The 22,941-nt window shown below is 43.1% G+C and overlaps 1 protein-coding gene across 7 annotated transcripts in view; it reads right to left on the bottom strand.

The window, feature by feature from the left end:
- The window catches only part of LOC147014893 (tensin-3-like), a 331,057-nt gene that overhangs the window by 49,030 nt on the left and 259,086 nt on the right, over positions 1-22,941 (bottom strand). For 6 of the 7 annotated variants that reach the window (XM_085853316.1, XM_085853315.1, XM_085853314.1 and 3 more), the window contains 3 exons: positions 22,900-22,941; positions 10,293-10,468; positions 3,519-3,705 (listed from right to left, as the gene is read on the bottom strand). The exon at positions 22,900-22,941 is cut by the window's right edge and continues 42 nt beyond it. In XM_085853316.1, the coding sequence (XP_085709442.1) occupies positions 3,519-3,705; positions 10,293-10,468; positions 22,900-22,941 (405 nt within the window). The remainder of the gene's footprint in view (positions 1-3,518; positions 3,706-10,292; positions 10,469-22,899) is intronic. The other variant, XM_085853318.1, reaches the window with a different exon arrangement.

The following is a 22,941-nucleotide window of genomic DNA, read 5'->3' on the forward strand; positions in this document are numbered from 1 at the left end:
TAAACCGTGTCTTGCCAAAAGGTGACCACGTGTGACTTCTTTAAGGTCACACTGAGGTGAACAGAGCTGCTATCCACCAGGAGCGACTCCTTGAGGAATATCTGCCTACGAGAGATTCCGATGAGAATCGTTCTACAGAGTAACCATGAAAAATATGCGTTTACCTCATGTCACCAAATGACGTCATAATGTCTCAAGTTGACATATCTAGAAAAGCACTCATCGAGGTGTTCAATTTGAGGTACTACACGATATGGTTCCTAAAACTTGAAAATTTGACCTTGGGGTCAAATATGTTTGACCTCAGGCACCAACCATGAAGGTCAAGGCCGATCACCACCAAAAACTAATCAGCTGAGCGTCAGACCAAATACTACATTCCCATAAAGTTTGGAGATGATTCGATTAAAATTACTCAAAAAATAAGGGTTTCGTCGACCTCCATGATTTACCGCAAAGTGACCTTGACCTTTGACCTTGACCTTTATGTGTGCTGAAGGGTATTGTAATAATACTACGATATGTGTACCCACAAGAGTTTCTGATGAGAATCGTGCTCTACAGAGTGATATAAAGGTGAAAAATACAATGATTACAGACAAACAAAAAAAAAAACTTACCAAGTAACAGATCTTGCAAAAACTTCGTTTTGGCAAGATAATAAGACTGTTAGACGAAATTAAGTGGACATGGGAGTAAGCATGTTGATACCTCCATCATTTTGTTCCGTACAAAGTTAATGCACAAACCTATTTGGATCGAGATCAGAAAATAAAATGATCAATAAATTCATTTATTTTGAGGGTGAAAAACATGGCTGCGGTTTATAAACAGGAAAATATGGTTATGTGATCATATTTTATCGAATGAAATAAATATTAAAAACTGATGTAATCTCATGTATCCAAATCAATAAACATTCAAATCTGTTTTATTCAAACAAATCTCATCTCAAAATTGATAAACATGTCAATTTAATTTAATCTAATTCATCAAATCAACAAATACAAACATTGAATGTTATCCCATTTATCAAATAAATATTAAAATCTGGTGTAATCCCATTGATCTACTCCCCAATTCCATTGATCAGATAAACAAATATTAAAATATAACTTCACAGCTCATATAAATGATGGATAAAAATAAATCAATAAAACAAATATTAAAATATAACTTCACAGCTCATCTAAATGATGGATAAAAATAGATCAATAAAAATTTATATTCCACTGCATAAGTTTGTGAAAATAATGGAGACACTTATAGTTGGACTAATGGTGGTGGTCTGAGCAAAACTTATAGTAAGATTAATGGTGGTAGTGGTGGTGGTGGTGATGGTGAGGATTGCAAGAATGGTGGTAGTGTTGGTGAAATCAAACAGAAGACTAAATACTGCATTGGAGTCATCAGAAGGAACCTGGATAGGATTTGGGTTTCAGTCGTGACTCCTTCAACCTCAAACCCACCCAGGCGCAGCGAAGTGAGCCTAACAGAAAACTTTCTGCAAGATTTCACTTCTCCTTAGACGGACAGATAAAGAAAGAGAGAAATAATGAAGAAGCAAGAGTTAGAATGAACAAGTAAAATAGACATAAAATGTCATAGCCCCCGTTGTTTTAGTAATTTTGCTGTACGGAGTTAAAGGGCGAGCCCATATTTATGTACAACTAAAATGGCTGTCAGTCCACCAGTCGGCCATCTTTGATCAGATCACAAAATAAAGTGAAGAGCATGTGTATGTCATCACGTACTGCGCTTGTGCCAAGTTTGAACGAAATCGGACCATGCATGTCTGAGAAATGGTTGGACACATTTAAGTAACAAAATGGCTGCCAGTCAGCCATCTTGGATCTGATCTCAAAAAGAAATGACAAGCATATGAAAGCCATCATATTTTATCTGTGCGCCAAGTTTGAACAACATCGGTAAATGCATGTCCGAGGAATGGTTGAAGACGTGTTCGATACCGGGTGTTTGACAACCAAAATGGCTGACAGTAGGCCTTCTTGTCGAAAATGAATGAGGTGCCTATGTAAGCCATCATTCATTATCTCTGTGCCAAGTTTGAAAAAGATCGGTAAATGCATGTCTGAGAAACGGTTGAGGAAGTATTCAACACAGGGTTTTCTTTTAGAACTAGAATGGCCGCCAGTCAGCCATCTTTGACCGCATCGCGAAACAACATGACGTGCATATGTATACCATCATATGTTGTCTTTGTGCCAAGTATGAATAAAATCGATCGACACATATCTGAGATATGGTTGCGGACGCACACATGCCTGCACGCACGCACACACGGACACAAAAATTGAGACCAAACCCCTCGGCCCCCGTTTCGGACCGAGTCCATAGGGGGCTGATAAAGAGAAATGTGAAAAAGTAGTAAAACTTGAGGTTAGAGCAATGGTGATGGTGTTGATGAGAATAGCAGGAATGGTGGTGGTGGTGTGAATGAAACGTTTTACCCCATGCACATAAAGTGAAAAGTGGGGTAAAGCAATTTGCTTTGCTTTGCTTTGTCTGCTCATCTGCCTGTCTCTACAAACGCCAGTTTATGATCGAGGAACATCCAAATTTCAATTGAATGTTTTATTTTGAACATGAATCGGAAAACGAACATGTAGTTTTGCAGTATTTTGGCTCTGAATCCGTCCCAATTGCACATCCGCGGAGAGGAATGACATAATATTTTTACTGTCTGCCTGTCTGGCAGTGAAACAATATAAAAAAATCATTCCAAACAGGAATCTTGCTGTTTTAAGGACGTCATATATGACACAAACAGGCACAAGTAACTCATGTAACGTGTTAAATAAGGTGGTGTAAAAGACGCTGCATCAATGGCGGTAAAATTCGGATTTTTTATCTTTTTTTCTACGACCTCTAAAATCCTTACTTTATTTCAAATGAATTCTATACTTGAACAATGCAGAACACAAATCGCCTTCTTGGCGCTTTCAAAAACCTTTCGTTCAGCAAGTACTTGGACAAAATATATGGCATTTTACATCATCTCGACCAATCAAATTTGTTGTTCACAGGCCCCGCCCATGTATGTTTTTTTTATTACTGTGTGGGATAAGGTGTTCTTTGAACTCTGTAGTTGTAGGAGTAATGGTGGTGGTGCATGTGAAGATAGGAGTAATCGTGGTGATGCTAGTGAAAGTTATTAAAGGAATAATGATTGCGGTGGTAGTGGTGGTGAGGGTAGCAGTCATGGTGACGGTGGTGTTAGTGAATGTTATTGTCAGTTTCCCAAAAGATAATTCCTGCCACTGGATTGTTGTCCACAAACATCCATCAATTGAAACCTTTGACGTTGTGACCATATGCACACACAGATACCCCAGAGACATTTTGTTTCTTCCCAAGATGGACCAGTTGAACGCATGACAGAACACCCTTTAATGGACATTTGAGCCCACAACATGATTCTGGTGTCATAAAGAGGGTTGCACTCACTGTTGCTGTATTTAAACAAAAAAAAAAAACATCTGATGGATATAACTCACTTGGGCTTGAATATGGTGTTAGCGATGAGAGAGGAAAGGCTGGAGTGTTCGGTGATGTGATTCCTATGATGGAGCGAAAGCCACCATCGGGGCTCGAAATACTTCGTTCCACATTCTCCACAACATGGCCTGAGCTGATGTTCGGCCACATTGACATGTCTGCTTCCTGCTTCTGGGGCATCATTATCTGGAAAGTAAAAAAAAACCAAAACAACGGAACGAGAAACATCAAAGAAAGTATAATTTTGAAATGTGAGCAAACAATGATATCAAAAAGTGCAAGAAAAAAAGTTCACTCAATAAAAGTGGATAAATAATGTACATTTTACAGATAAATTTATTTACAAAAACAATCAGCACTAAGAACTACAGTAAGATGGATCAAGCCGAAGAAAAATTACAAGAAAATTGAGATGAAAAACATTTTAAAGGGAACAAGTAGTGAAAGCCGAATAAAAATAAGACGTAAAATTAAATGTTATTTAAAAAAAAAAAAAAAATCAACTTCACAGGGAGAGGGTTGAGTCCAACACCAAGAAGGTGCCGTGTGTGAAAAAGCAAAGACGATCAATTCGAAATGGGAAAATGTAACAGGTAAATGAGATTGAGAGTCTACACTCGAGACGATCAATTTGTGACTTCAATTGTCTCAAATTGATAGAAGTTGGAAACACCCTGCTGGGAAGGCTGTTCCAAAGAGAAGCAGTGTGGGGGACGAGGAGGAGGCATGGTGATTGCTATTGAGGAGGAGGAAGAGGAGAGGGTAACACAGAAAAACTGACGAGTATAAGCTACCTGGGTGTTATGAACGGAGTGAAGAGGAGAGACAGAAACAGACGGTTTGACAGAGCACTGTCTGTGGAAGTAGCAGGAGAAGAGGCACAGGGAAGAGACTGCCCGATCATTTGGCCAAAGGTTGAAGATGGCTCGACAAAGTACAATCGTAAATCAGTTGGACAGCCTTGACTTTGTGGACACGATCCAGAATGCCGATGACATGGAAGAACGCCGCCCCAGACATGGGAGCAGTATTGCATCACTGGTCTGACTTGGGATTTGGAGAGGGTGAGAAGCTCATGCCATTTGAAGGATTTGTGAGCTCTGAAGAGGAAACCAAGTTTATTGGAGGCACACTTGGAAATATTGAGGATGTGAGGCGGCCAGGAGAGATCGCTGGAAATGTTGACAATGAGCATATTAAGAGGACTGCTGTGATTGAGAGCTGGGCATGAGAAGAGGAGGGGTGGCTGTGTTGATCTTGCTGGATGTAAGGAAGGTTTGGGTCTTTGAATGATTTTTGAGACAAGGTTTGTAAGTGCCCCATTAGATGATGAGATTGAGATCCTGACTGATGGAGGCAACAGTTGAGATGTGATCGGCAACAAGGGACTGGGAGGAGGTCAACTGGAATATATAACTGGTGGAGAAGTGGAGAGTGGAGTCATCATCAGAGGAATGGACATAATTGGTAGTATGTATATATATATATATATATATATATATATATATATATATATATATATATATATATATATATATATATATATATATATATATATATATATATATATATATATATATATATATATATAGAGATCATTGATGAAAATAAAAAATAGGAAGGGTGAGATAACAGAACTTGAGGGACCCTAGAATTAATATGCTGGGGGTAAGAGAGGGCAGCATCACGACAGGTACAGATAGATCGCCTGGAGAGTAAGCTGGAAAACCAGAAGATGAGCTGAGGTTTTCAGGACAGGGCAGACGGAGGTGTGCTTGGAGAAAATTGGAGCAAGTTCGGGAGTGGGACATTTAAGAATAACAGCAGGAATGCCATCTGTACCATTAGTTTTGTTGGTGACAAGGGAGAGCAGGGTTCGTCAAACCTTGTGAGTGGAAAATTTGATGACAGACATGTGGATGCGAGATTTAGAAAAAGCAGGACTTATATTGGAGTCATCCAGAGTAGAGTTGGCTGTAAAAGAAGAAGAAGAAAGGAGGAGGAGGAGGAGAAACATAACTACAATTAAAGGAAACAAAATAAAATTAGAAGTAAAACTAGAAGGGCACTTGGTAAAGCGCATAGCTCCGCCATGTAATGCCTGATCCACGAGAACATAGCAGACCCAACACGTTTTAAATATCGTGCTATATATCATTTTTGGCCCTATCTCTCAATGGTGAAGAATCACTTAATAAATTAAATAAGCCTCATATCCAGACTCGGATTCGGATCTTCACCAAAATCGAATCACTTCGTCCTTGCAACACACCAAACCTGTCCAACAAGTTTCATCCAAATCCGTCCACAACTTTTTGAGACATCATGCTATATATCGGTTTAGCACTATCATTGATAAAGAATCACTTCAAAACATTCCGGAAGGCAGATCCGGTTTCAGATCTTCACCAAAATCTAATCAGTTTGTCCTTGTCACACACCGAACCTGTCCACAAAATTTCATCCGGATCCGTCCACAACTTTTTGAGATATCCTGCACACAGACGGACAATCAGAGAGACAAGCCGGTAGGCGGACATGGGTAGTCAACAACCCAATAGAACCTGACGCGAGCCCGTTCGATGGGGAATGACCTGAGGATTAAGCACAAGAAAATTCATGATTCTAGCTTCAAGGGTTAATGCTGCAGATTGTTTTTTCATTTAAATACCCCCACATTTAGAGGTTTTTCGGCCGTTGCTAGGCAAAGGAGGGGTCCATAGCAACGGTTCTTTCTCACACATAACAAGGACATACCATGAACCTACTATACCAGTTTCATGTATATCTGACTCATCGTCTCTGAGATATAACGAACTTCGTTTTTTTTATTTATTTCGACCAGGGGTTCATTCAAAGTCTATCTTCTCCGACAGTTTTCATAGGATCCGGCTGGAAATTTTTGACAATATGGCTGAATGTACTGCCCACAGTCGCTCGTGGCCCGATTTTTGAAAAAATAATTTTTTTATGATTTTTCAAAAATTTAAAAGTCCCGTTGCTTGGCAACGGTGGTGTCAATAGCAACGGTTCTCATTTGCACACAACTAGGTCATGGTATGAACCTACCAACCAAGTTTCATCAAAATCGCCATTGTATTAACGGAGCACTGGATCGAACAGAGGGACAGACAGACATATCGATGGAAAAAGTCATAATAAGGGTAGAACGAATTTCAACAAAAAAAAATTTTCGACTAGATCGACTACCCAACAAACAGACAGACAGACAAACATATCGACGGAAATACTGATAATAAGGGTAGAAAAAGAAATCTCAAAAAAAAAAATTTGAGATTTTTTTTTTCCGACTTGATCGACTACCCAACAGAAAGGGGTAAAAACGTCACCTCTTTCACCTTCGGTGGCAGAGGAAATGAGGTACAATACAAGAGAAGGAAAACAAAAAGAAGAATTATAAGCAACAATTACATTTCACAAACAAACTTAAAACACCAAAAACAAAAAAATTAATAATTTGAACAAATGAAAATGCAGAGTAGATTTTTTTTTTTTGTACACATTGTCGACGCTCATGTGAGAGCGAACACACAACGCACAGCGAGGACGGGGCATGAGACAAGAGGGGTGGGAGTGGCAAGGACAAAACAGTGGGGAACAGACACATTAGGAGATCTGTGGAAGGGAGAGGGATGGGGCGGGGAACATGGGGACATCACAAGATGGACATTACAGGGACTTTCAGGAAGGAAAGCAGGGAATTTGAAGGAGATGGGTTTGGGGTGGATTAACGGGGGTAGAAAAGATCGAGGATTTGGATGGGGGATGATAAGAGGTGGTGGTGAACAGCTGTTTTGAAAGCCTGGAGGGAAGAATGGGATTGAACAGAGTGAGGGAGTTTATTCCAAAGGCGGGAAAAAGAGGAATGAAAGAGTGAAGGTGAGCAGTGATTCGTGATTTTGGTAGTTTTACCAGAAGGGGGTTGTTGGCAGACCTTGAGCGCCCTGCGGAAATATGGTGGGGACAAATTGCAGACAGAGCAGGAGGGGGAGACCGGAGAGGAGACGGGAGAAGACAAAAAAGACAACCGACCTGCCTGCGGTGAGAGTGAGAGGCCCAAAGACTCAGCCTCATCGTGGGAGATGCCGATGATCCGAAATGCCTTGGTTTCTACAGCGTAAAGCCGAGAAAGGTGGGAGGCTAGAGCACCAGCCCAGAGGGAAGAGCAGTACTCCATCAGGCTGCGGACAAAAGCTTTGTCAGGAGCTCAGGTGGGCCGAGGAAGGACTTTGCACAACGGAGGATTCCCAGTCGGCGACTGGCTTTGGAGGCCAGGTTCGAAATGTGGCTTTCCCAGGAAAGATCATGGCAGATAGTGAGACTCAGACGCTTGAAAAAAAGGACTTCTTCCAAAGGATTGTTGAGAAAGTGGATGGGGGAGGGGGGGTTCAAACGGTCCTTTCGGAGAGGCATCGTGAGAGTGTGAGATTTGTCCGGATTGAAAGACATGTTCCACGTGTTGGACCAGTTTGTGATTTTATCAAGATCTGCAGTGAGTGAAGAAGCTGCTGTATGCCGGTCTGAGCGATGACAGATGGTACGGCAGAGGGTGGAGTCATCAGCAAAGAGATAAAGAGGATTTTCTCGAGAGTCGGTAAAGATATAGGTTAAAAAGAATAAGAGGGAGAGGAACTAAGAAGACCGCAAAAACAATGTGATGAAAAATGAGAAAACCAGACTCGGCGGTGAGGTGGTTAGAGCATCCGCTCTGAGTCTGGGAAGTTAGCGGTTCGAACCAGACACTTTGAAAATGGTAAGTACTACTTCCTTGCTTGATGCTCATCATTTAAAAAGGATAAAGCATGGACAAACAACCATGGGTTTGGCAACCATTGCACAGGCTTTATAGGCCTCATGGCCTCCTCCTGCCTTGGAATTCCTCGCAAGGGAACTCGTACTAAAAGAGAGCAAGAAGCATCGACAAAGAAGAATAAAAAGATACAGGAAAGCATCTTTACCAAGATGAAAGGAAAGAAAAAAAAAAAACCAGAAGAAGAGGTTTTACGAATAAACATCAAATAAGTGAGAGAAAACAAAATCGAGATAATTTGGAAGAAAAAGGAAAAGGAATCGATATGGAAGGATAGGCAGTGCTCTTCAGGCCGATCGAGCCGGGTCGGACGCATCTTCTCTGCTCCTTCGCTGCTCATCAGATGCCCCAGTTCAGGACCCAGTGCTGAAGCTATCATCATTCATCTCCAGCCAGCAAGCTCAATAATTGTTAAAAATAAAGTAAAATAAAGTGGTACGTGATATAAAAGTGGTACGTGATGAGAACGTGGGGCTCATTTTTTAATGCATATGTATTATGTATCGTCACAGCGTTGTTTAAATGTATATGGATATTATGAGTGTGTGTTGAAAAGTAATGCCTCCTATTCTTCTCCAAAAGGGGTAAAGATATTTGAATGAAACAAAAACGCGGTCCACACATTAGTTCTTCCCGCCATTGGGTGTGAGGTTTCGTGATTCTGACACTCGATATCTCAGTGCCAAGTTAGTCAAGATGGCAGGGGGCAGCATGACATTGTGATTGCTGTGAAGCATGAAGCACTGGAGATGGGATGACGAGAGATGCACCATTATGATCCTGATAGAAAGAGACAGTCAACGGAGCACCGCCTGAAAGGATCAGCAGCCCAGATTTGGCTCAGTCAGATTTTAATATATTCCCCAAACTTAAGGAACATCTTCATTGAGAACGTTTTTCTTCCGACGATGATATCAAGCCTGATGTGAAGTGTTGGTTAAATCAGGAGGACACGCAGTTCTATCGGGATGTCATCGGAAAACTACTTGAATGTCGGGAGCTACATGTGGACCACAATGGTGATGACGTGATGAAACGAGAAGGGCACTCGGTAGAGCGCATACCTCCGCCACGTTACGTCTGATCCACGATCAATACATTTAAAAAAGATCAGGATATGTATTGTTTTGGCCCGATCTCTCAATGGTGAATAATCACTTGAAAAATGAAATAACTCTCGCATCCAGATCCGGATTCGGATCTTCACCAAAATCAAATCAGTTTGTCCTTGTCACGCACCCAACCTGTCCACAAAATTTCATCCAGAGGCATCCACAACTTTTTCACATATCCTGTACACAGTCAAACAGAGAGAAAGGGGGTGAAAACATCACCTCCTTCACCTTCGGTGGCAGAGGTAATGAATACGCACCGTGGTAGAATAAAGATCGACAATTACCTCCACCACCGAAGGTGAAGGAGGTGATGTTTCACGTCCGTCCGTCCGTCCGTCTGTCTGTCTGTAGGATATATCAAAAGGTTGTAAACGGATTCGGATGAAAGTTGGTGAACATGTTGGGTGTTTGACAAGGAAGACGATTTGATTTTGGTGAAGATCCGAATCCGGATCAGCATACGAGAGTTATTTAATTTTTTTTAAGTGATTCTTCACCATTGAGCGATCGGGCCAAAAAGGATAGAGTACTGTACAGCACGGTATTTGATAAATATCATGGGCCCGATATGTTCTCGTGGATCAGTCTTTGCACGGCGGGGGTATGCGCTCCACCGAGTGCCCTTCTCGTCTTTGTTTCATTCGAATATCTGTACCTGTTTTGGCGACAAAGAACACATGGCATTGCTTTTCAACACACCCTTGCATTTTACCATCAGAAATAAAACAATATAATCACATAAATTGACACGCGTCATGTGCTGTGGAACTAGTTATCATGTACTTGATGTTGGCATCCACAGAGTGAGGACTGACAACTAAATTAACCTGCTGCGACTGGTGTGAATGTCTGGGCACGGAGGGCAGGTGAGAGAGGTTGCGAGGGTCGACGGCGTTTCGTCCGTAGGAGTCACTGCGGTTGTCACCACAACGGTCCACACTGGCCGATCGGTATCGAAGTGATGTAGATACGGCTGTTGGATCCCGGCTGAATCCCCTGTGCCCTGCAAAGGAACAAATTCCAAACGTTTGTGCCATTTTCCACGACATTCTCTCATCAAGAGTTGTGGTGAATGAGGGTAAGGGTAAGGTTTCAATCAATTTGGCACACCTGAATAGTCAGGTCGACCAGGAAGTGGGGGGAGGGGAAAGGGGGGGGCATTAAGCATCCCAGATTGTTCTTGATGCTTGAAATAAAGATGGCCAAATATTCAGTTACCCATGAAACTACACTCCTGCTGCAATACCAGTCATTTCAATGATAATAATAATGGATGAAATCAACAGGATATTGATTGATGTGCGCCAACCACAGTGGGAAGCAAGGACAAGCTGGCGTTTCAGGCATTATCACCTTTTTGCTCTTACAAAGGTTTCACGCATGACGCATCAACTCGTTGTCTTTGCTTCTGACGGCGGTAAGCAAATTTCAATCAACATCCTGCCGATTTCATCCCTTGCTCTACCTGTCTGCCGACGCAGATCGACGCCATTCTTCAACAGCGAGCTTAAGTCTTCATTCTATATCAAAAATATGCTGAATTAACAATTAGCACTGAAAATGATCACACGAGCCATTTCTTCAGACCAGGTTATCCTCATACACAGTAATTGGTGAGATACAGCAAATTCTCATAAATTATTCCACTGCAATAGGACACGCACTCAGAGAAGGTCAGCAACCCAGCGAAGCAACTGAAGTCGTAGAAGTGTGCAGTCGCAAACACAAAGAGAAATGAGAGAAGGAAATGAGCACAAGTGATGAGCGGATGCGACAGGAAGAAAGACCTCGTTAAATTGATGGAGTATGGAACCGCGGGATTACACGACAATTTTAGCAGAGACTGGAAGCAGTGGGAGATGATGGCTCTCGGTCACAATACAGGGCTTCGTGACCAGTTTGGGGCGTGGTGTCTGCGACTTGAAGTACAGAAAGTTCCCAAATTGTTGCTGGAGCCACAATTATGTATATCTCCGCGTATGCCAGGCAGTGCACGGTATGAATGTTGATCATCCAAACTCATCCTAGGCCTCATTCAACACCGTAGCTGCAGCTCCAGGTGACCATGCAGCCATGAAACCACCTTCTCTTGGCTCATTGACACACACCAAAGTGTTGATGTCATGCCAATGACTTCGCTTAGCAGTCTGACTACATTCAGGTCTCTGCCCAACTCTGCACGGCTCTCTTTGCCTCCCATTTCCAAAGCTCCTCACTGACTCTTCTGCTCCCTTTGTTCCTCAACATTTTTATGTCTCCCGTAACGAGGTAGAGCCTACCCACTTTGCCTCACCTCATCACAGATTAACTGGTAAGGTACACCTCACTTATCACCGGTCGTCAGTCAATCAGACGATGGCATGCTCTGGTCTTGACGTAGCAACGATGCCAACACCCACGGTGGGCATTTTTCCAGGCAGACCCACTCTCCAGGCAGGTCTGAATAACCTGACAATAAGGTATGGTAACTTCTCTGGTCCATGTGCATTGGTGTCTGTAATTGGCTGATCAATCATGCTATCCTCCAAACAGTGTGGCCACATCTGACTTGCATCGTATCTTTCCAGTCATTTGGCTTGCGACATCCAGACACATTTTACTTACGTTTGTGTATATTATAATCCACTGTAATCATTTTCCCTAAAATACACCTACCAAATGAGTGTAAGTATATATATATATACATATAGATTGAAAGTATACCTGCGAGGGTTGGCCCGTTTAGCAGTCTCACCTGAACCAATTGCTCATGATGGATGGAATCCTCGTTTCAATCCAATATACCGTATCGATGCGTTTCTCCATTGTACATTAATGTGTCCTTGTAATTCACATACAAATGCACCGATACCTCCTTGTGCATTATTTGTGCTCCATCTGATTTACGTACACACTCCACAACAAGCCCTTGATCAATGTAGTAAATTAAATTAAAACTTTTTTTTTCCTTATCCCAAAAAAATACACAACTGACCTGAGCGCAGAATTCTCGCCCATGACCTCTGGAATATCAGACTTGTGCTCTCATCGTTTTATCACATTCTTGATCAAACCTATCTTTGGGGGGCAATCCGATGATCCGTCAATCATCAGCAGTGTATAATTCACTCATCATACCTGGGTCCTCCTCCCTGTGCCGCTTCTGTGTTTGTAGACAAAAGGCCATAAACGCCGTAGTAGGGTAATGGGTATTCATAGCAATCCCAAAAATAAATCCCAACTCATTATAGCCAGGGTCTTCAATCATGCAAGCATTGCGATCCACAGGGAAACGGTCATGCCTGGCATTTCACGAGACTCCGATCAATCTGCTGAGCACTGCACGCGCATGCTCCCTACGTTATAACCTTGACACTTCAAGTCTCCTCGTGTTGTTTCACATTCCCAACTGAACCGATGACTCGTGATATAGGGAAACCCATGATTAAATCTCATGCACCATACGTCAGTGTCTACTGATTATGTTCTTGCAATAAATTTTAGAATTACGCATGTCTACCACTGGCCTTGTCCCGCACGTCAATGACGTACAGGCAACCTCCTCCATGACCCTTAAATCAATATACTACGAGAACAGCACTCCTCGGTAGAGCACATACCTCCACCTGGCTGAACAGTTTATATTTTCTATCCCACCAATAGGCTGGATCTGTATCCGGACCTTAACCAAAAGCTAATTGACTTGTTCTCGTCACCTACCCAACTCATCCAACCTAGTTTTGTCACAACTCGTCCACAACTTTTTGAAATATCGTGCTCACAGACAGAAAGGCAGGGGTAAAAACATAACCCCCGTCTCCCTTCAGTGGCGGTGGTAACAAGAAAACCAATTAATCAAAAGCCACGGCCAAAGCAAAAAAAAAAAAAAACAACATCATGAGGGGCGAAAATAAATAAAAAAAACTGCAGCCGACTCTTGCCAATCCAAATCGGTGGACCAACTTCAGGGGACCATGACAATTGGTGTAAATTAGGATTCGTGAGAATTAATTATTTAGCTTTGTTGTTTTTTTTTTTTCTGTTCTTGGTATCACTTACAACTACTGTAATAGCATATTCCAACCCAGCCACACGTTCATTTGCTATGTACTTTAGGGTACATTGGGCTCCTCTCGGAAACTCCAAGAAGTCACGACATAAAACAACCGTATTCAACAAAATTTAATGTTGAAATTAATCAGACAGGACGTCAGGCAAAAGTAGTTTGGAAAAGATTTTAGAAAGTACAACGCAACATGTGTTTGCTTCCGAACCTTGTGTCCCAAACCCATCGCCTTCTCCACCCACCTCACCCAGTCGCACCCAGCTGTCCCTGCACTCTGTATCCTTTTCTCCCGACAAGGTGGAGAGTTTGCTGTCAAACCTCGACTCAGATGCTGGAAACAGTCCAGACGGCATCAGCCCGCGTGTCCTAAAAACCTGCTCCACTGCTCTTGCTCTGTTCTATTCACCCTCTCATTTGTTCAAGGTCATCTGCCATCTGCTTGGAAATCAGCAAACATTACGACTCTACATAAAAAAGGTGCAAAAACAGATCCCTGCAACTACAGACCAATCGGCATTCTCCCAATCATCAGCAAGGTTATGGAATCCATCATCGCTTCACACATTAAATCCTTCCTCTTCTCCAATGGCTTGATTTCCGATCATCAATTTGGTTTCAGACCGGGTCACTCTACCCTGGACATGCTGCTTCTGCTCTCCCAACAATGGATGGAGGTCCTTAATGCCGGACATGAAATCCAAGCCGTATCACGTGCTTTTGACACGGTCTGGCACCCTGCCTTGCTCACCAAACTCTCTTCCTAAGGTATCCAAGGCCATCTCCACTCATGGCTCGCAGAGAGTGTGGCCCTAAATGGAGTTCTTTCATCCCCTCTTCCTGCCCAGGCTGGAGTTCCTCAAGGTAGCGTTCTGGGCCCTGTTCTTTTTCTGGTTTTCATCAATGATCTCTCGGACTCTCTGGAAAATCCTCCTTATCCCTTTGCTGATGACTCCACCCTCTGCCGTACCATCTATCATCCCTCAGATCGGCAAGCAGCAGCTTCTTCATTCTCTGTAGATCTAGATAGAATCACAACTGGTCCAACATGCGGAATATGTCTTTCAACCCTGACAAATCTCACACTCTCACGTTGTCTCTCCGAAAGGACCGTCTGGAACCCCCTCCGCCTCCCCCACCTCCATCTACTTTCTCAACAATCCCCTTGAAGAAGTCCTTTAATTAAAACTTTTGAGTCTCACTATCTGTCATGATCTTTCCTGGGAAAGCCATATCTCCAAGCTGGCCTCCAAAGCCAGTCACCGATTGGGTATCCTACATCGTGCAAAGTCCTTCCTCGGCACAGCTGAGCTCCTGACCACATACAAAGCCTTCGTCCGCAGTCTGATGGAGTAGTGCTCTCCCTTGTGGGCTGGTACTCCCACCTCTCACCTTTCTCGGCTTCACGCCGTGGAAACCAAGGCTTTTAAGATCATTGGCATCTCCCACGATGAGGCTGAGTCTTTGTGTCTCTCACTCTCTCACCACAGGCAGGTTGGTGGTCTTTCTGTCTTCCACCCTCTCCTCGCTGCCCTCACCCCTCCTGCTCTGTGTGCTATCTGTCCGCCCATATTTCCGCAGGACGCTCAAGGTCTGCCACCAACCTCCTCCTGGTTGAACTACCAAAATCAAGAGTCACTGCTCACCTTCATTCTTTCATTCCTCGTGTTTTTTTCCCTGCCTCTGGAACAAACTCCCACACTCTCTTTAATCCCACTCTTCCCTCCAGGTCTTCAAAACAGCAGTTCATCACCATCTCTTATCTTCTCCCATCGAAAACCATGATCTTTTCTACCCCCGTTAATCCACCCCAAACCCACCACCGTCAAATTCCCTGCTTTCCATCCTGAAAGTCCCTGTAGTGTCCATCTTGTTTATCCCGTGTACCCCGCCCCATCCCTCGCCCTTCCACAGATCTTCTCAGGTGTCTATTCCCCACCGTTTTGTGCTTCCCTCTCCCATCCTCTTGTCTCCTTCTCCCCTTGTTATAGGTTCTGTGTGTTAACTCTTCTACGAGCCTTGACATTGCATATGTTAAAATATATTATTTTAAAAAATATTTTAAAATGAAATTTTTCAATAATTTATTATTTTATTTCTTAAAATATTATAAAAACATATATAATTAAAATATATATATATCATTTATAAAGTTTAGGTTGTGTTGGAGCATTAAGTCAATATTTGTGGACCTCCTGTGGGTAGGTTGCTTCATCGATCAAAACTGAGAAGTTTAAACATGAACTCGAAGATCACTCGGTAGAGCGCGTACCTCCGCCACGTAATGCCTGATCCATGAGAACATATCGGGCCCAATACATTTGTGAAATATCGTGCTATACTGTACTACATCGTTTTTGTCCCTATCTCTCAATGGTGAAATCACTTAAAAATTAAATAATTATCATATCTGGATCCGGATTCAGAACTTCACCAAAATCGAATCTATTCGTCCTTGCGACACAACCCAACCTGTCCACCAAGTTTCATCCGGATCCGTCCACAACTTTTTGGGACATCCTGTACACAAACAGACAGACAGAAAGGGGTAAAAACATAACCTCCTTCACTTTCTGTGGTGGAGGTAATAACAACCATACACATAGATACCTGACAGCCACTGAGCTACAATGCATCCCTCCATCCCCCACACTGCAATCCCTCCACCCCAGCCACATCACCCCTAAAGGATCAGTGGCAGGTTATGATAAAAAAAAAGATAGGCTTACCTGAAAAAAAACAATGATACCGATTAGATAGACATCAAGCTCTTACAGAAGATGGCGATGGATAGACCTTCGCACACAGCGTAGACATGATGATGGTCAATTCACCGATTTCGTTGAGCATATTCCATGCGGCTGTAATCTACAATTCTATGGGACGTTTTTAAACCGTCTTTTCTCCCACCATTAACCCAACCTCACAACCCTCTTCACTGCGTGTTACTGTGTCTCTATCTCCACCTCTCTCTCTCGATGCAAACTGTAGCTTCACCTACAATGCCTTGCCTTTTTACACCCTTGGTTAACTTGCTGATCCTCTAGCCTCAATTTTGTATATTTACATAAAAACTGCAAGTGATTCAACAAATCTGGCTTTAACATTTAACAGGAAGTAAATGTGGCTTCTGCCTCCATCGTGGCTATGCCTGTTTCAAAGTCTTTCAGTCGCCATCATCCATCCATAAGAGCTTGAGCACCATCTCAATTGAGTCGAGCAGCATAATCGTGTTTTTAGGTGCTCGCTGGATCTTATCATTCCATTTGGGTTAAATTCTGTAGATGTATGACAATCATTCATCATTGTGAGTTATTGGAAGCGCCGAGTCAAACAGAGCAATTTGAATGTAAAGCAGCATAAGCTAATGGACGTGGGTTTTCATTGCCGCATGTTATAGAGTAGAAGTGACACGTCCAACTGAAAGAACCCCGGACCTATTGTAACAGATGGTTCTAGAATCAGTGAGAGTGGTCTATGTTTCCCCCTCTTCATATGTGTCCATATGCAGCACAAGGATGTGGACCTTGTCATCAGTTGAGGGCGAGGTGGTGCCGCAGGTGCAATGCCCTCTGCTGGTAACAGACGGGTCAATATACTGCCTGACCCCCAAAAAATTGCAAATTTTTGTTTTATGCTTATTTCTAGTAGTTTATGACGTGGAAGACAACATATTAAAAGTTGGACAATTGTGACGCATGGGAAAGTCCCTCAGTGACGTCAGAAAACAAGATGGCTGCCGGCAGATAAAACGTCAAAAAATTGACTGATAATCATCAGACCACTAACAATTGAAAGTTAATTTTGCACCAATATTTGTATTATGATCGTTGCTGGTAGTTTATGCAGTGCTAATCCTGAGACCATTCGCCATTTAAAGTAAATATTTGCACAAATATATGTTCTTTGATTGTTTCTGCCAGTCTATGACATGGAAAGCAACATATAAAAAAATTGGACAATTTTGACACATGTGTAAGTACCATATGCCTTCTAGTCTTAGATTCCAGTTTCATCGTCCTCCTCCTCCTCCTCCTCCTCCTCCTCCTCTATCTCTGGTTCAACACTTATATTGTCACAGTTGCTGTCCTGGCAATGTCCACATGCACTGGTGCATTCTAATCCATGCTTCCTACGTGAACACATTAGTGTTTTTCACCCCCCTGAACAGTTGCAGTGAATCATCTGAAGTAGTATGTCTGTCTGGAGCAGGGCTTTTGTCTGTCATCACTGGAACCAGTTCTCCTCCTTCTACCTTCCATCCCCACTCCGTTGGCTCCATTCCACAACAAAGGCCCATCCATTCCATTACCTGGTAATAGGTCCGCAGAGAATGAAACTTGCAGGCAGCGGATGTCGGGGGCAGTCTTTCAGGAGTGACAAATGCCTTCGCCCTTGCAACCTTTTTGCAGAGAATGTTGTATCTGATCGATGCCAATGAGTCGTTCTGATTTGCTTTAAACAATGCCACCATTGCTCTGCAGCGTGCAGTTTCAATAACATCCTGACTCTGCTGTGGTTTACAGAACACCTTTGAGCTGTCTATCAGTTCCTTTTCTTTCTTGATGATTTTTTGAAACCCTGACTTCTTTCCAATCCCAAAGACACGAGACGTTGCGTCACAGCCAGTTAATGCATGAAGGAACAATATATCTCTGCAGGCTGCATTTCCAAGTATCTGCTGAAGGACTTTGATATTGTAGACATTTGATTTTGCTTTGTCAGAACGGAAATAGAGTTCAATGCAGTTTGTCTCCACCATATCGAAGAGCAGGAGGAGAAGGAGATCTGTATCTTCTCCAATGAGGGTTGTAGATCTGGAAGCCACTTTTGCGATCTCAACATCAGCATCTCCCTCTGCTTGGATCACCTCACCGCCTTCCTTGTCCAACACCTCTATAATCAACAGTATCAATGCCTGCTTGTTTGACTCGTTCGACAGAAAGTCCTCCTTTTTTCCCCAACAAATTTTGTTGACTCCGTAATGTTAACCTTGGTGACATTCTTGTTTCTATTCCGACGTTGATGAGAACAGTCCTTTGTGCTTGGCCCAGCCTCATAACCATCAAACACAACAGTAGCTTTGCCATAGTGTCTGACTGTAAATGAGGCATATTCATCTGCGATGGAACTGTAGGTGAATCCCTCTGTCCACTTTAAGCGGTGAATAAGTGATCCCCCGTCAAGAACATAGTGATCTGTTTCTGGAACTGTCTGGTTGACAGCATTGTCAGATTTGGTTGTAGCATAATTCCTTATTGCCTCTGCCAACTGTGGTTTATCTGGCTGGCGCAGGATGTTTTTTTCGCCTCACAAAGAGACATTGGGTATGGGCAGAGTTCATATTTCATCACTTCACCTATCTGGAGATCTCCCGTCTGTGACACGACTAAGAACCTCTGGAATAGTAACGCTGGATCTATTGTGCGGTCCTCAGCAACTTTGACTGCCCTGCTGGATGCAAGCGTCTTGACTTTAGAACTCCTTTTGTGTGAATAGGAGTAAGCTGAGTGATCATCCATCTTCTTGACAATGTCACTACCTACTTTGAATAGGTCATGAACATTAACATCCTCATTTGCAGTAACCCCTGTGATGATATTGCGCAATGACTTGTCATCAGAAAATGGTGTGAAGCTGTCCAGTTTTTCGGCAACTTTGCCACGATCAGCTTCATCTCGACTCACCCTGGATGTTGTCAACTCCTTATGTTGTTCACTTGTTGAGTAGCTACTCGAGGTCAGTTCTTGCATAGCAAGGTTGTAGGAGGACGATATGGTTGAAGACAGAGTCCAAACTGCTCTCTGGTGCTCTGACATCCCACTTCCTCGAGTCAGCCCCCCTTGGCTTTTCAGTGAGCGCATTAATGTCTGTTCTATCACAAGATCAGAGCCTAGGCCAGCCCAGTATTGGTCACTGCGCCGGATTACATGATAACCAGATTGGAACTTCTGATGAACCTCAGGGTTGTCATCCTCTAACGCAAGCATCTTCTCGAGATAGAGTCGAGCTGACTTCAGGTAATTGGGATGGCCAGCAGCTGCAAATATCGGCAAGCAAGCTGATATGGCTTGGAGATGCATCTCCCAGGACCCCGTCCGATCAGCTGCCACAAGTGCCCTTGCAATTCCCAGCATACGCTGGTAGTTGATCCAAAGCGCACTGGTTTTCGAGTCCTTTGCAAGTTTATTCCTTTCCCTGATTCAATCTATTGTCGATGAAATGAATGCACTCTGATTGCAACACAGACTCTATAGTGTCACTTTCGACAGTCTCCAGGGAAATGTACAGTCGCTCCAGTTCTGCCACTTGTTCTTGAAACCCAGGGTCAACGTCCACAACCTTTCCAACAACCTGACGTGTAAGACACTGATCCACAAGCAAATGGCCACGAAAAGCACGTTGCACCGCCTTCCCACTCGGCATGTGCACAACAGCATTTTGACCATACACTGTTTCCAGGATCTCTTTCAGTCCACTTTCATCCATCAAACTTCCAATGGCACCCAACAAATTCATTAATGTGTGGAAGCTCCCAAGCAGTAGCACTGCATTATGGATTGGGTTATCAGCAGGAAGAGCATTCACTATCTCAGAGGCCTTCCAAAACAGCGGTTGGTCAAATGTGATGATTGCTGGCATGTTGTGTTTTGATGCAAGTTTGCTCAGGTAATCAAGAGTTGACAAGATGCAGGTTTTGTCACCTGGGTTCATATCAATCATTGGGAGAAACTGTATTGAGGCTTTCCCTGGGTGATCACACTCCTCATGCAGAAAGTGCATCATACCTTGCCAATTTGGGGCACTCTTTTCGAAGCAAAATGACATCTCCCATAATATGTCAATTGTGCGATCACAAATTGATAACAAAGGGAGGGGCTGAAATTTGAGGTTGCGGTTGATGTGCTCTGCATAGCGGTAATCTATTATATTGATCTTCGTCAGTTCGACGAGCTTCCTGTCAGACATTTTTTTTCTACATATGATGTGGCTAGATTGCCGCCCTGGTGTAATAGCTGCTATCATGCCCATCCCATGAAAGGTACCCTTTCCATCCAACGTTATGATGTTGTGGTCCACATTGTCTCCAGCAAATAACAAGGATGTATCAAGAATGTCGGTGTCACCTCCAAACACATCCGGAGCAAGAGAAGAGGCTGCATTTACTTCAAACCGTTGCACTTCGGAGTAAGATGAGGAAAAGCCAAATGTTGATAGACTATCTATCAAGAAACGAGACCCATACAAGTGATGCATTTGCACTGCAAGACCAAGCTGCAATGGTGCAATTACAGCCCTTGGACGCACTGCTTGTCCAATACCAGCAAACTGCCTCAATGTATCTTTCCCGACCAAAAGATGCTGCAGCAAGAATCGCAGGCCAGCTGGGACATACCCCAATGCAGCAGTAAGGCTTAGGTCTGCAGTAGTTGGGTATGTATCCCCATGTGGTACAACTGTTGTTTTTATGTCACTTTTTATTCGTTTTGCAGCAGTCTAAAGAATTGCACGTTTTTGTGCTTCTTTATCATCTTCTCGTGGTGCATTGTCGTGGTCACGGAGGATCTGGGACGTTTTTTCTCTGAATGTCACAATGTCTTTTAAGCCTCTACCCTCTGCCATGAATATAGATTCACCATATCGTTTCTTTAAGCTGTTCCTTCATGTATTGGTTCCCATATGCATTGGATTCACTATCGCCCAGGTATTGTTCCATTCTAGCCACGAGGTCTGTAATTGTTAACTGTTCCTCATCATTGTCTTCAAGAAAAGAGCACACCTTATCGAAAGCCTCATTCTGGTCACTGTCCTTAGGCCTTCCCATTCTTCGTCTCTTGTTTGACTCGGTCGGCTTGAACCGTTGTGGAATGTCTCGCATTGTGCGAAAATTAATGTTGCAGGACTTGTGGTACACACAGTCAGCTGCATGGAGATCACCCTCAAAATATTCAATGTGGCCTTGAACAGCAATGGCCCATTCATCGCTCCTTGTTTTGCAATGAACTGATATAGTTTTAACAAATGCGTCAGTCTTCACGTCGCCAAAACTGGCTGTTTCTGCATGGCCTCGCTTTGGGTCCTCTTCCTTAACTTCGGTGCCGCAGAAAAGGCAATGTGTTTTACTGTCATATGGTCCCAGGGAAATGCGAGCACTCCTCTTGACTGATGGACCTGATTCCACATGATCCTTCTTGGTTAAAGCAATGTCCTTTTTGTTTATGTGATTCGCTCGGCATGATTTGGGAACACTGGTACCAGCTGGAATTCTGATGTCGACACCCCTTTCGGCACTTGCACGGTTGATGCCTTCTGCTCCTTTCTCACGAACTAATACTGCTTCCTCACAGTCCAATCCCCTATGGCATAAAGGGCAGGTCTCTTTACCATATAAAGAGGTCATTTTCTATCTCTGAAAATACAAAAATGAGATCTTTTAGAAGCATGCAGTCAATTTACATTGGCCATATACATTGAATGCCATCAGAGCATTCTCCGCCCCTGAAACCGAGATATTTATGCAAGGTATATATTAGGAGGAAACGTACAATGGAATAATCTGCATCGTGGTTCGTTTTCGACGTCGTGAATCGTGCATGGTTTTGTGATATTTTTATCACGTCAAAATTTTTTTACTTTCCCATGGTCTATTTCTGTCCAACTTTTGATATGTCCCTAAGTACGTCTTAAAATATAAGGAAATGCAATAAAACAAAAATTTGCAATTTTTTGTGGGTACGGCTGTTCTGGTTGTATATTGACCCGTCTATTAGGGCAGGAACTTGGAATTGTTCATGATGCCGGAAATAGCTCGCCTACTTTTGACGAAGGACACCATGGGATCTTTAACGTCCACCAACGAATGCTGGCAGACAGGACACGCCTGTTTAATGTCGATCCGAGGAATGGCACACACATTGACGAATCACTTTGCCTGTGAAACACTGGGATGTCAGCTTATACCTGGGTCAGGATTTAAACCCAGGCTAGACAGCTTAGAGGTGAGTGTACGTACCTCTAGGTCTAGGCCATCCTGCCGGCCCTCCTCTTTGAATTGAAGAGGTTCTCGAACAGTCAGTGCACATTATAATGCCAGAACGTCATTAATCAAACAATGCAAAACCAAGGTGTACTTATCAACAATAGCTTATACTTCTTCCCTGATAAAAACCAACAACTTCACGTCCGAGCCACAGGGATAACCGGCCACCTCCTCACCCTACGATGACTCGCAAGTATTCACTAAACTGTCTTTTATACTTTCAACAGTAACCACAGGAAATGAGTACAAAGAAGTGACGAGGAAATACCTGGTTTAAAAAAGAAAAAAAGAAAAGAAAAAAAGGAAACGTATGTAGGAATTGTGAAAGGGAGAAATAAAGAGCGAAACAGACCAGGTACTGAATGAGAGCGGATCCGCTGGATTTGGGGACTAG

This window comes from Eptatretus burgeri, chromosome 13, assembly GCF_056783735.1.
Source record: "Eptatretus burgeri isolate ZD-2024b chromosome 13, Ebu_testis_v1, whole genome shotgun sequence".
NCBI classification, from domain to species: Eukaryota; Metazoa; Chordata; class Myxini; order Myxiniformes; family Myxinidae; genus Eptatretus; species Eptatretus burgeri.